The 14,117-nt window shown below is 57.4% G+C and overlaps 1 protein-coding gene across 2 annotated transcripts; it reads left to right on the top strand.

Annotated features, from left to right (window-relative positions):
* The first annotated feature begins 660 nt into the window (after positions 1–660).
* On the top strand, positions 661–11,878 carry PRRT4 (proline rich transmembrane protein 4). Of its 2 annotated transcripts, XM_082692529.1 has the most exons (6): positions 661–816; positions 2,588–3,312; positions 3,398–3,502; positions 3,620–3,685; positions 3,782–3,901; positions 9,510–11,878. In XM_082692529.1, the coding sequence occupies exons 1-6, from the start codon at positions 803–805 to the stop codon at positions 11,333–11,335; spliced, it is 2,856 nt and encodes a 951-aa protein (XP_082548655.1). In that variant the 5' UTR covers positions 661–802; the 3' UTR covers positions 11,336–11,878. The 2 variants fall into 2 exon arrangements, with proteins under 2 accessions (XP_082548655.1, XP_082548656.1); XM_082692530.1 differs by lacking the exon at positions 3,620–3,685 and having other exon boundaries at positions 662–816.
* The last annotated feature ends 2,239 nt before the right edge of the window (positions 11,879–14,117 follow it).

Consider the following 14,117-nt stretch of genomic DNA (forward strand, 5'->3'; position numbering starts at 1 on the left):
AAATATCAGCATTTTTGCAGGAACGCTTGAAGGGATTTAGAGATTTGAGATAACACAGATGAGCTGGAACCACTTAACCCAGTCACTGGGACAGCCCAACAGGGTCCATAGAGTATCCAGAGTGACCTCCCTGCTCCTTTGTCATCTTTAACCCCGGGTTAGCCTTGGTCTGGGCTCTCCTATATTCCTGAAGCTGCACATTCTTTGATTCCTCTGTTCCTGGAGACAGGTTGTAATCCACCTCTCACAAGCAGCTGAAGATCACCATTCATTCTTCCTGGCAGACATTTCTGAAACTCTGAGTATTTTTGAAAGATCAGTTTTAGTTAAAAAAAAAAAAAAAAGTTACACACTGATGGGTATTCTGCAGTTCAACTGTGAAGTGTTGCAGGCCCTCCCGCGTAGCCGTACAACTGTTGGAAGCCACCAGGTTGTGGAGCGGGCAGCACATAGACTGGGTACAAGTCCCTGCCAAGCTGCGTGATCTTGGGCAAATTTGGGACTTCTCCGAGCCTCACTTTACCTACCTGTGAAATGTGGACACCCAGAGGACTGTGGAGAGGACTCATGAGCCATTACACTTCTGCTCCCGGCGGCTCTTCTTGCCTAGGGTGCCGTCCCGGGGCCAGCTGCCGGGGTCGCGCGCGCGCGCGGGTGTGTGCAGGCGTGTGCGCGCGCGAGACTCCGGCCCACGGCTGTGTTTCCCAGGGAAGGAGGGCGCGTGAATGCGCGAGACCGGCCGCCAAGGGAGTGCGCGGCTGCCTGCGCCTGGCTGCGAGCGAGACGCCCGCACCCGCGGCGGATGGGCAGCGCGGGGTGAATGAGCGCGCGTCGGGGCGACGAGCACAGAGGCGGCGGCGCGGGGCGCTGCGGTGCGCGCCCGCCGCCTGCCCGGGTGGGGGGCGGGCCGCGGGTGGGAGGGGGAGGGGAGAGGGAGGGAGGGGCGGGCGGGAAGGAGGCAGGCGGGGAGGGAGGGCGGGCGGTCAGAGCGCGGCTGCCGCGGATCCCGGCGCGGGCGCCTCTGCCGGGGAGCGGGGCGCGCAGCCAGGAGGCGGCGCCGCGGGGAGGGAGTGCGGGGCTGCGAGCCGGACCCGGCCGGCCGCGGCGGACAGCGCTGCGGGCCAGACCGGGGGCGGCGTGGCGGCGTAGCCGCGGTCGCCGGGACGTGCCGAGGGGGTCGTCGGGCGCGACCGAGAGAACCGGCGACAGTCTCCGGAGCGTTGTCCAGCTGAGCGCCTGGGCCGCCGCGACCTTCGGTTCTCGGGGGACTTGGCAGAGGAGACCCGCCTGCGGGAGGGAGCCGGAGGAGCAGGTCGGCGGGGCCGGGCAGGGGGAGAGAGGGAGAGAGTGAGAGCCAGCGGGAGCGAGAGAGCCAGCGAGCCTTCGAGGGGTGGGTGGGTGTGTAGGGCGACGAAGGTGTGTGATGTGTCTGTACGGAGTGTGTGAAGGTGTGTGTAGGGGTGTGTGTGCCTCCGTGTGACTGTCTATACTGTGCGTGTCTGTGAGGGGCGTGTGTGTGTGTGTGTGTGTGAGAGAGAGAGAGAGAGAGAGAGAGAAGGCTGGGAGCTCACAGAGCTTGGATCTGAACCCGAGTAAGAGGGAGGGGGCTCAGCAGAATCGTATGTGTGTGTGTGTACACGTGTGTGTGTGTAGGGTGTGTGAAGGGTGAGTGGGTGAGTGTGTCTCGGGTGCTAGGTGTGGCTGTGTGTGTGATGTAAGGGTGCCGGGTGCACGTGTGCCCCTGGCTTACCCTCCCCTTCCCCCACCAGATGCGTGTGCGTGGAGGGGGTGTTCAGGGGGGAGGTCGGACTCCACTGCAGCAGCCCCGCGCCGGGCTTGCCTGCCTGGCCATCATCCCCAGGAAGCCCGCGATGGCCAAGAGGCCCCTCCCCCCAATACTTCTAGGGTTAAGGGGAAGGGAGCAGGGCCAAGCCCCAGGAAAAAGGGGGCAGGCTGCATGGGCCAGCTTCTGCCAGACCAGCCCACCCTGCTTCTCTGGCTGGAGCCTGGCTGGCTGCCTTTTCCCGCTGGGCCAGATCACGCAGCACTGTGCTTTGCCCCTCCCCGGGACTGCATTCCCTGGGGTCTGAGTGGGAGACAGAGGGCCAGCACCTTAGGTTGGAGCGGAGTCGGGGTGGAAGCAGGCCACGTTCCTCTATGAGGGTTTGCTTGTTCACAGTTGTATCAGCAGAAGGGTGCTTGGCACATAGTAGGCCTCAGTAAATATCTGAAAGTGGCCGGGGGGGGGGGGGGTGGAGAGAAGTGAGGAAAGGAAGGATCTGAGTCTGGGAAGCTGAGTCCACGCCCTCAGCTGTTGGGAGAGGATAGGGGCAGCTGGTCTCCTTCAGACCCCAGTCCCCAGAGTGAGCAGGTAGGGGAGGCAGGGGTTTAGGGAAAGGGGCTTTAGCTGGAAGAGAAGGAGGGCTGCGGGTGAGACATGTGGTCTGGGGCCTGAATGGAGGAAGGAGCTGGCAACTCTCCCTGGGCATCCCGCCCCCACCACCTGCTCCTTGGTGATCAGCAGTCTCTCTCCGGGGGGCATCCGACCCCAGGCAGCCTGGGCTCACAGCGCCTCTCCTCTCTCCAGGACCTTCGGGCTCAAAAAGTGCCGAAGAACTGAGCGCCCTGCCCACTGTGGCCACCTGAGGCCAGGTGGGGCCATGGCAGGGCAGGGCTGCCTGGGGCTGGGGCTGTTCTGCTGGGTCCTGCTTGCTGTTCCAGTGGGCCCCCAGCCTGCCTCCTCCGTCCCAGGTGTCCCTCTCACCACTCTGACCCCACCACCTCAGAGTGAGGCCTCTATGCTGTCTCTCAACCTGGGACTGAACTTCAAATTCCACCTTCGGGGACCTGCTGCCGCCTGGGGGATCTCAGTCACGGAGACCCAGCCACTCTCTCCTGGGCCAAGCCGGGAGCCGGAGGAAGAGGTGGCCAGTGGGCTGAGGACTGATCCCCTTTGGGAACTGCTGGTGGGCTCCCTTGGGAACTCCCCCCCAGAGTGGGGCTCTGCTGAAGGCAGCTCTACTCCCTGGGCCTCCTCCCTGTCTCCAGAGTCCACCTCCCCCCTCTCTGGGCCCACTGACCGGCCCACTGCTCCCTATCAGCCCAGGATGGGCACTGTGACCTGGGACACTGCTCTGACAGCCACAGCACCTCTGTCCAGTGCTCCCAGGCTCCGCCAGAGTGAGCTGGAGCTGAAGTTTGACATGGCGCTGAGGGCAGGCGCAGCCCCCACGCTTGGGCATCGGACCCTGCCCCTGCTGCCCAGCCTGCGGGCCAGTCTGGCAGAGATTGCAGGGCGCCTGGGACCATTTGGTGAGTACCCACCCCATCTGGAGGAGAGTCCCTGCTGGGCAGCCTGGCAGGTAGGAGGAAGCTTCAGCCTGGGCTCCTTTTGCAGGCTTCTTTGGCACTACTTTGTCCCCACTGCGGAACTTCTCAGGCCCAAGCCCTCCAGGCCCAACTCCATCCCCAAGCTCTGCGTCTAGAGTTTCAGATTCTCCAGGTGAGTGTTGATTTCACTGCAACAAAAACTTAGGGAACACTCCTATGTGCCAGGCACTGTGCTGTGGGCCTAATCAGCACCTCCCTTTCTCTTTTGACTCTGTGTTGCTGCTCCCAGGGCCTGGGACACGGGCCACTGCTCCCATGGGGAAATGCCTGTTTGGTGTACATTGGCTCTCTCAGCGTAAGCCCTGGGGGAAGGACAGGATTTTCTCCAAAGCCCCAGAGGCCAAGGCTGGCTGGTAGGATGGCCCTTGAACCCCACATGCTCCCTTTGCAGGGTTCTTTGGCACCACTCTGTCCCCGCCCCCATCCCCCCTGGAGAGAAAGCTCCCAAGCACAGGCCCGTGGGACCCAGCCGCCTCCTTAAACTCTGCCACGATGGCAACAGCATCAGTAGGTAAGTGTCTGATTCATTTGAACTTGACAGTTTATTTAGCACTTACTCCATGCTAGCCACTCATCTGCATTCTGGGACTCTTTTCTTTCCTTGTCCTCATCATCATAATCACCATTCTCTTCATCACCACCATGGAGATATATATTAACGGTCTGAGAACAAGTGTCACTGGGGGCAGTCCCACACAGAGTTAAGTAACAGTCCTCTGAGAGATTTGTAATCCCAGGCAAAGCAGGATGTAGACAGATGTATGAGAGGCAGACAGATACAGGAACTCCCTCCTGGTTCCCACAGCCTCAGTACCAACTTCACCCTTCACGCCAGTCTGCCTGGCCTGCCTTTCCACCCCGCTCCCTCCACCTTGGGGGCTCTCTCCTTTGCTGTCTGATCTGACACGACATGTTGTCAGTTAGGAACAGAGCTGGGCCCCTCATTGGGAAGACATTGAAGACAAGACTTTGAATAGACAGATGCTATCTTTATTCAAGGAAACCTTTCCGAATATGTGCATGGACAGCTGGTGATGCAGGGGAAAGAGCAGGGCCTCTGGAATCTTGAGACTTGGTTTGGAATCCCAGTTCACTTACTAACTGGCTGGGTGAACTTGGGCAAGTTATTTCACCTTCCCAAGGCTGAATTTTCTCATCTACCTAGGGTTTGATATTAGTACCTATCTTGTTATCATGAAGCTTCCAGATAATGCAAGCTCCTGGCAGGAGGCTTGGCATGAAGTAGAAGTTTATTAAGGGTGAACTGTTAACCTTGGTTTTTCCCAAGTTCACTTCCAGACCCTACCTAACACCGTACCCTTGGCCCCAAGGCCAACCAGCCCAACCCACAGGGCAGGGGGCACACTCAGGGAGAGTCTCTAGTAGGTGAGGCCAAGGGAGCCATGAAGAGAACCACTAGGCCCAGTTTTGTTCTGCAAAGCCTTTATACTGTTGCGAAGCCTCTCTGGCCACTTCACAGTAGGAACCAGCTCAGCAGTGGAAACCGCTGATCTCCTAGCTTCTTCCAGTTCCAGACTTAACACAGAACCTGACTCTAGCTCCCTCCCAAGCAGTCGCTGTACTCCTGGGCTTGTGTGTGGGGTGGGGGGCAGGGGGAGCTGCTGACCCTTCCCCCCTCAGCCCAGTGTGTAGTAGTGACCAGATCTACTCTGGGCCGGGGGGGGGGGGGTGTTGCGCTCTGTGGTCCCTGGGGAAGGATGCTGGCTGGCAGTCTGTCAGCCTTGGTGACAGTGCTGGCTAGGCAGGTTTAATGAGTCTGGACAGTATCAGAGGAAGCCCAGCTCACTGCCCCACCCCTCCCCCCTCCTCACTGATGGCTGCAGGAACTCAGCCACTTCCTGGCTCTTTCTCTCAGATAAACCCAGGAGGGCTACAGGCCCCTTGGCCAGAAGGTCCAGGGCCTTGCTCTAGCCAGCAGTATGTGTAGAGGGTAGTGTGAGGCAGTTAGGGGACAAAGGGAGCCTCTGTGTGTCTCTTCTAGGATCTTTCTAACCTAGGTGTGTTTAAGCTTTGAATCTAAGTCTCATCTCTTGCATTAGCTCCCATCACCTGGGGCACAGCTAGTATGCAGCCAGTACACTGTGGGAGAAGTTGGGCTGGTCATTTACATATTGAAAGACTTTCAACCCGGTTGATAAGTGCCCACTGGCCTTAGCCCCCTGAGCCCTCTCCTCTACTAGACCACCATTGGTGACATCTGTTCTGATTGGCTGCCGTCTGTGCCATTTTTAGTGGTTAAATATTTCGAATGTCAGTTACCCTTACAGAGAGGATCAATCTTCCATGATCCTAGAGGAGGGGGTGGGGAAGAGGAATGGGGCCAGGCAGCTGCATGGGCTACCACTTCTACTGGGAGAGTGATTTCCCAGCCCTTTGATCTGGGCAGCTGGTACATAATCAGGCCTGACTTTTCCATAAATCTAGCAGGCCCTGCTCCCTGACTCCTCCCTGGCCAGCTATGACCTCACCAATCCCTCACATTGACATCCTACCTCCTTTCTTGCCCCTGAGGTCAAGAGGGGCCATGGGGCCAGAGGGGGATCACCTTGTAAGAGAGGGCTGCTCAGGAGAGGGATCGGAGGAACTTACCATCTTCTGGGGGGAGACTGAGGGCTCCTTCTGGGGAAGCCTCAAGTGGGGAGATAGGGGAATGAGATCAAGTGGATTCTTCTAAGGCTGAAGAAGCTGGGTTTTCTCTGCCTGTCTCCATCCACGACATGGCTCAGCCCTGGGTCCACAGGGCAGGCCCACCTCCCTTAGCTCTGCCTGTGCTTTGTCTGTTTTCTGGGTTTCCTCTTTTATTCCTGGCTTCTTAGTCACATTAAAAATCTGTTCTAGTTGCCGTAGTGCTTGGGGGACAGAGGTGAGAGATGGGTTTCTTGTGGCCCTCGGGTAAGAAGTGGAGCTGGAAGAAGGCAAGGCAGAGCAGATCTCTGAGAGTTGTGTTTGTCTGCTCAGTGAGGCTGTGAGGCTCAGAGGAGGCTGTGAGGGGTGGCAGTCTGGCTCCAGCCATAGTCCTCCTGGGCACGGTCCCATTGCCTTTCTGCAGAGCCCGCCAACGCTGAGGAAAAGCCAAGCAAAGTCATCCACTTTGCTGAAGTGGGTTGGGCCAGAGCTCCAGAGGGGCAAAGGAATGAAGCTGATAGAGGAGTTGCAAGTTTTTGATGCAGCTAACCTCAGACTGATACCCACCCCTGATCAACAAGCCATCTCAGCTGAATGAACCTCATTTAACTCATGGCTGTGTCTTCCTTAAATGTTCAGGGGTAGTCAGTCCAACTAAAGGGTGTTTTTTAAATAGGGTTCACAAGGTGAAACAATGTGTTGCCTTTCTAAGCAAGATTAGTATGGGCTAAGAAACAACAGTCTTTTTTTTTTTTTTAAAGATTTTATTTATTTATTTAAAAGATTTAATTTATTTATTTCACACACACACAGCGCACAAGCAGGGGGAGCGGCAGGCAGAGGGAGAAGGAGACTCCTCACTGAGCAGAGAGCCTCCCACAAAGGGCTTGATCCCAGGACGCTGGGATCATGACCTGAGCTGAAAGCAGACACTTAACTGGCTGAGCCACCCAGGCACCCCCAGAGACAACAATCTTTTGTTGATTATATCAAGAACTAGTTTGAGGCCAGAAATAGTCACTGTCGCATGAACACAAGTTGATGATTGATAAGTGATACACATTACCTAATAATGATGATACCAACACTAAACACATACCAAAAGCTTATTACACACCAGGCACTCTGAAGAGCTCTGTCCACGTCGAACATTTATCCTCTTAACAGCCTTAGGCAGAAGGGACTCTTCCCATCTCAGACTTGGGGAAGGCGATGGAAGGGGAAGCAGGGCCCATGCTTCCATTTGTAAGAGGCAGTGAGCTGTGTAGACTTAATTTTTTGGCTGCTCCCTCTCTGCCCTCCCCAGATGTCTGATTCTGTCTTCCCCCCTTCTCTCCAGAGCCGCTTTCTGCACACCCCTCCACACCCCTTTGTCTGGTACTGGGGATTGCTGTTTTGCATGCACCTAGCAGGAACTGGCATGACCTGGGTGAGGAGTGCATCTGGGGTCTTCCTGTAGTGTGTGCCTGACACCAGGCAGGAGTGCGGCCAGGCGGTTGGGGTAGGAGTCTCGCTGTCAGGAGACCCTCCCTTCCTCATCCTATGTCTACCTTCTGTGCCCCTCCCCACCCTCACCAGGGTGTCTCCATTCTTCCCCACCATCTTTCTCCCTTCATACTCCTTTGCAGCTGCAGATCTGCTGAGCTTGCTAGGTGGAGGAGGGAGAGGTTGAGCCGGAAGCATCTTCCTTTGCTGCCTGGCCATGGGAAGAATCCTTGGATCTCTTTTTAGCTCTTCTCTTGCTCCAGGAAAGTAAATTAGGGATCTTACTCCTCATCCTCTTTTACTTGACTCCCCCCTCCCCTACCTTTAAAGATGTATTTATTTATTTTAGAGAGAGAGAGCGGGCAGAGAGAGAGAGAGAGAGAGAGAGTGAGCGTGTGTGGTGGAGGGGCAGAGGAGAGAGAATCTCAAGCAGACTCAATCCCATGACTCCAAGATCATGACCCAAGCAGAAACCAAGAGTCAGACACCCAACTGACTGAGCCACCTCTGGTGCCCCTGTGACTTCCCTTTTCCGAAGGGATGTGGGGAAGGTCTTGGAGCCCACACCGGGGCTGGGAGTTTAAGTTAGCAAATCATAGAGCACCTGAGGAGCTCATTCACTAAGAAGGCATCTATCCCGCTGTGCTCACCCCAGTAATTCCTTCTGGAGAGTTCAAGGGTAGCCTCGAGACCCAGGGGAGTCCATTTCAATGTCAACTTCTGTAAAGTGGAGTGAGAACTCAAGGGGCTATGTACCTTAAGAGCCTTGGATGAATGACTTTGTGACTGAGTTGGGATGGGGACCATGGCCATGGGTAAGCTAAGGGTTGGGGGTGTGGCAGACAGGAAGGCCAGTGATCAGGAAAGGTTGTGTTCTCTTCAGATGCTGGGAAGGGAGTGTCTTAATTCTCCCCCCCAACCTCCTGCTGCTGCACGTGTCCACATGTGAGTGTAGGGGCTTTTCCTGAAGAGATGGGGGAAGGAGGAAGCAGATGAAAAAGGGCAGGGGATGTTTCTCCCAGCACCAACATGGGAATTGGGAGTTAGGGGTGCAGTATGAGAGATAAGCAAACTAGTCTTATGAAAAAACTCTGGAATTGTGAGAAGGGGCTCAGACCAGTACTCAGATCTGGATTCTGAGATCTGCCGATTTGTCACCTTGGACAAGTCGCTTTGCCTCTCTGTAGAGCCTAAGTGTCTTCACTGGAGAAACAAGAGGATTCATTTATTCAACAAATATCTGCTCAGTGCCCGCTCTGAGCCAGGCCCCATTTTGGGCATGGAAATTCAGATGTAAGCAGAACAGACTGATATCTTTGTTCTTATGAAGCTTACTTTGTGGTGGGAGGATTGAACTAGAGGGACCTTCTCCAGTTCCCTCAGTAAAATTCTGTAGCTTCTTAAGAAAAACCCTTTTCAGGGCGCCTAGGTGGCTCAGTCGTTTAAACATCTGCCTTCAGCTGGGGTCGTGATCCCAGAGTCCTGGGATAGACTCCCACATGGGGCTGCCAGTTCAGCGGGCAGTCTGCTTTTTCCTCTCCCAATACCCCTCCCCCAGCTTGTATGCGCACTCTCTCTCTCAAATAAATAAATAAATAAAATACATATAAAAAGAAAACCCCTTTTCAGTAGAATCGCAGAGTGATGAGCAGAAATAAACAGCAGTGAGCGAAGGGTGGGTTAGGGATGCCGGAGGGATGAGAGTTGAAGAGTTTGATGGGGAGGGGAAGACAAGGGGATGAGAGACCGGTGAATCTCTACTAAAGACAAGTGTGGGGCACCTGGTGGCTCAGTTGGTTAAGCCTCTGGCCTTTGGCTCAGGTCATGATCCCACTGGGATCGAATCCCGCATCAGGTTCCCTGGTGGGGGGGGGGGGGACACGTGTGTCCTAGATGTTATGAAGACTCTCTGGTACACAGGCTACTGGCTGTGGGGAAGGGAGGGGAAGGCTGTACAATTGCCTCAGACGAATGTTCTTTGCCCACAGACCCCACCATCCCCAACTTTGGCCCAGATGACTCCTCTCCTGCCAGCCTTGGGAAGCCTTCGGTGGAGCCAGAGTGTGGGTCAGGGTCCTGCCACATGGGAGAACTGCCTGAACCCGAAGGGCCGCCTCCCGTGGCTCCGCTGCCCCTCTTCTTCCTGACCCTGGAAGCCAACTGGGCAGAGGCCAGAGCTCGCTGGGGGCTGGCCTGGGAGGCCCACGTATACGGGGTAGGCGCGCTCTTCGGCCTGGTGGCCGTGCTGGCGCTGCTGGCCCTAGCCCTCTTGCCCTGGCGCTGCCCGCCGGGCGCCCCCTGCCTGGCGCTGCTAGACCTGCTCCTGCTCTCGGCCGGGACCACGCGGGCCTTCCCGCTCTTCTACGACGCCTACGGGCACCGCGATCGGCTGCCCCCGCTCGCCTGGCTGCTGCTGCAGGACCTTCCGCTGCCCTGCCTGGCTGCCGGCCTGGGCCTGGCCTGCCTGCTGCTGGCCCGGCCGCGCCCGCCGCGGTGTCCCGCTGGGCTGGCCGCGCTGCTGCTCCTGGGGCTGGGGCTGGCGGCCGCCGCCGCCGTCGGGAGCGCAGCCCACCGCCCGCTGCGGCCTCTGCGTCTCGCCTCCCGCGGGCTGCACGCCTTCCTCGCCGCCCTCCTCTCCGGGCTCCTACTGGCGCTCTCCTGTTGGGGAGGACGGCGGCGGCGGGCCGGAGCGCCCCTGGGAGGGTCGGGCTTCAAGGGCGCCACCCCGCTCCCGCAGGCGCGCAGCCCCTTCGCCCCGCGCGAATCCTGGCGGCGCGCGGCCCGCACAGCTCCAGTGGCGGGGACCTTCGGGCTGCTGAGCGGAGCCCTGCAGGGCTACGAGGTGCTTCACGCCTTGGGCTATGGCGGCCAGCCTGGCCTGGAGGGACCCTGGCCCTGGTGGGCCTTCCAGCTAGGCCTGCGCTTGGGCGAGGTGGGCGTCGCGATCCCGTTGGCGCTGCTGGGCCTCTACCCGGCGCTCAGCAGCCACCGTGTGCCGCCGCGCTGCTGGGCCAAGCTCTTCCGCTTGTCCCCGGGCCACGCAGCCCCACTGCTGCCCGGGGGCTGGGTCACCGGGCCCCCGGACAAGGAGCCCCTGGGTGGCGCCATCGCGCGTGGCGACGCGGAGCTGCTGCAGCTGTGCGCCCTGGCAGGACCTGGCCCCGACCTCCTGCTCCAGGGAGGCGGCTGCCGGGGCTTCGATGGCGCGGCGGCCAACCCGGCCCCTTCTCCGGCCTCCTCCCCCTGCAGCGACTACACAGTGGACTTCCGCCCGCCCTCCCCAATCAACCTGAGGCGCAGCATTGAGGAGGCCCTCTGCAGCGAGGCGCTGCTCACGCCCGGCCTCTTCCAGGGCCCTGCCTTCGGGGAAACCGCGCCTGGGCTTGGCCTTTACCGCACCACCTCGCTGGTGGCGAAGATGGGGGTCGGGCCCAAGGGGAAGTCTGAGGAGGCCCCTGGCTCCCCTGTGCCCTTGGAGCTCCCTTCTCCCCGGGCCTGGCCCATGGGCAGCAGCGCCTCTTCGGGCTCACTGTGCGGACTTTCGCGGGACAGCTCGTCCATGCTACTGTGCTCCAGCCCCGACAGGCCCCCACGCTGTCCGCTGGTCTGCGTCCTCAGTCCCCCACGACCCTCGGGGAGTAGCCCTAGCCTCCCGGGCTCAGGCTCCTACCAGGCCCTGTCCCCACCCTCCCGCGACTCCCCAGAGCCTACTCCTGAGCTGCAGGCCGCAGAGGCTTTGCTGCAGGAGCAATTCCTGGACGCCTGTCGACAGATCGACGAGCTGAGTGTGGGCAGCGACACCATAGACCTGTGAAGAGGCGGCCCCCTGGCCGCCCCAGCCTACGCCCCCTCCTGGCGCCTGCTCTGCCTGAGACCTGCACACTGTAGCTCTTTCCCAATCCTGCCTGGCTCAGATACCACTCCCCGCTTCTTCCCCATCCAGGGGTCGCTGGGTGGGTGGGTCAGCAGCCAGGCTCTCTTGATTGGGGTTAGTGCCACCTCCCCTGGAGCCCTGGGCACGGATGCCCTCTGCTGCAATTCTAGGCTGGCAGGGGTTCCACTTGCCTTGGCATTCACCAGCAATAAAGCTCCAAGGTGCTCCACTCCTGACCACCAAATCCCCACTCCGGTGCTGAGTGAGAGGGGCTGTCCTCCAAGGACCTCGAGACTGGCTTCAGTCCCCACACCCACCTGTGCTATGCCCAGGAATCCCATTCCTGTGTGAGTGAGACTCCCTGTCCTCCACATGATCCTTCCCTGTAGAAGGGTCCATGGCCCATCCAGGAGACTCCACAGCAGTTGGGTGGGAGGTGAGTGCTTCCAGAGTTAATTTATCAATAAAATATTTTCAGAGAAAGGTCTAATCTTCTTGGAAAAGCTTAGATCAGCCCACAGCAGCAGCCATTCCATCAGAACTGGAAGATAAGCCTTGTTTGGGTGGGGAGGCTTCATCTCACACCTGGGTGACCTGTATTCTCCATTACAAGGACCCTTGTTGTCCTACAGCTGGGATGAGTGAGGGCCCTGGGAGTGACCCTGTGAAAACCCTCTGACTCTCTGGGAAGTGCCTTGTCAGAGAAGAAGCAGGCCCTGGGAAGTGAGGCGGGACCTCTACACCCATTGGTAGAAACCTCTGCATTCCTAGGAGCCTGGCTGCAGGTTGTGGGGGACAGCTGGCTAGGGATGAGTGAGTCCATGGTGAAGTCCTCTGTGGAAATGTTGATACACACATCAAGGGTTTGATCACTTTGAGCTGGAATCCCCAGCAACTCCCCCTGCCATGTTCCCAGAGGAACTCACAGAGGACACTACCTACTCCGCCTACCAACAAGGCCTCTTCAAGGTTGGACTTACAAGGCCTCTTTCCCTGCACTCATCTCCCATGGTGCAGATCCTCCCTAACGGGAGCCTATCTTCCTCCAAACCCTGGCCCTAATCTACCCATCAAAGCAGAGTTCACAATGCAGAGACCCAGGCCTCCGGGGACCTTGGAACCTCTCCCTTGTCCAGAGCATTTGGCTCTGAGCTCTGGGGTGTGCATTCGTCATTTGGCTAAAATGCAATTAAGTTCAGAATGGCACTAAAACAGGGTTGTAGATTAGGTTTGGAAATAAAAATTTGGCAGTGTTTTGGCAGATGTCTTGCATGTCACAGGAAAACCGACAGGGGCACAACATCCCAGGCTTGAAATGAAAAAACAGGAATAGAAGTGGTTTTTCTCCCAAGTCTTCCCATCAGCTCATGGGGATTGGAGAAGGGAGGCAGGGGGAGTCAAGAGGAAAGCAGGCAGGGAGGCCCTGAGGGGTTGGGCCTCACCAGACTAGGTCCATGCACTAGTGGAAGAATTGGAGCACTGTTCTCCTTGCACATGAAGATCTGTCTTGCCTGAGAAGATGGTCCAGGGTCTTGGACCTCGGAAGGAGGAAGAGTCAGTGATGTTTGGAGAGAGTGAGGGTCATGGTAGGGAGCTCAGTGAGACAGGAGCCACTGAGGAATGGAACTGGAGTGGTTTTTTGACTGTGTCTCCTCCATCACCTGGCTCAGCCTGGCTCAGAAATTCTTGCTGCATCGTCACTCTGGGCTGAGGCCCAGGGAACTGCCAGCCTCCTAATTATAGGCATTTCTCACTGGTGTCATAGTGGCTGTAGCAGATCCAGCATTGGAGCTGCTTTGTATCATGGAAGGGATTCTTGCTGCTTGGAAAAAATGGCTCCTTTTCTCCCCCCACCAACCCTTCCATCTGCCTCTGCTCACACCCAACTCCTCTTGGCTCCCTCTTCCTCGCCCTAATGCTTATCAGCTGGCTCATTCGTTTTCCTCACCAGGGGACCTGGCTTCATGCACAACCGGGCAGTCCAAACCCCACATGCCCTGAGTCAGTCTGTCGGCATGTGTGTCTGTCTCTCTCTCCCTCACACACACAATCATACACAAACTCCTTTTCTGTCTAGAAGCTGTGAATGGGGCTGATGAGATGGGGAAGTATGGGGGGAGGAAGACAGCTCAGTGCTCACCAACTCCAACACTTCTTTGGTTTTCCTCTGCAAGGATTACTTCAGCACTTTGACTATAAAGAGGCCAAGACTTTGGTGAAACAAACCTTCCCTTTTGTCCCATGCCTTGGCCCTTACCCAAAGCAGGTTTCCCAGAGGAGCCCAGGTATATCCTAATGCACACACCCTTCAATCCCAGTTCTTAGTACTTCAGGGGATGGAGTGACAAAGTCATTCATCCACAGTCACTCAATCTCTTTAAAACATTTTATGGAATGCTTACCGTATGCTAGGTGCTGAGCAGAGAGAGGTGAACGAGGCAGACACCCGCCCTGAACGTATGAATTTGAAGGTCTTTGGGGGGAAGGCAGACACTGAAGCACTAATCAAATAGGGGCACCAGGCTAGCTCAGTCGGTAGAGCATATGACTCTTGGTTTTGAGGTTGTAAGTTTGAGCCCCATGTTGGGTCTAGAAATAACTTAAAAATAAAATCTTGGGGCACCTGGGTGGCTCAGTGGGTTAAGCCTCTGCCTTCTGTGCTCCATCTCAGGGTCTTGAGATCAAGCCCGCATGGGGCTCTCTGCTCAGTGGGGAGCCTGCT

The sequence above is a fragment of the Mustela nivalis genome (assembly GCF_964662115.1).
Source record: "Mustela nivalis genome assembly, chromosome: 12".
Classification (NCBI taxonomy): Eukaryota; Metazoa; Chordata; class Mammalia; order Carnivora; family Mustelidae; genus Mustela; species Mustela nivalis.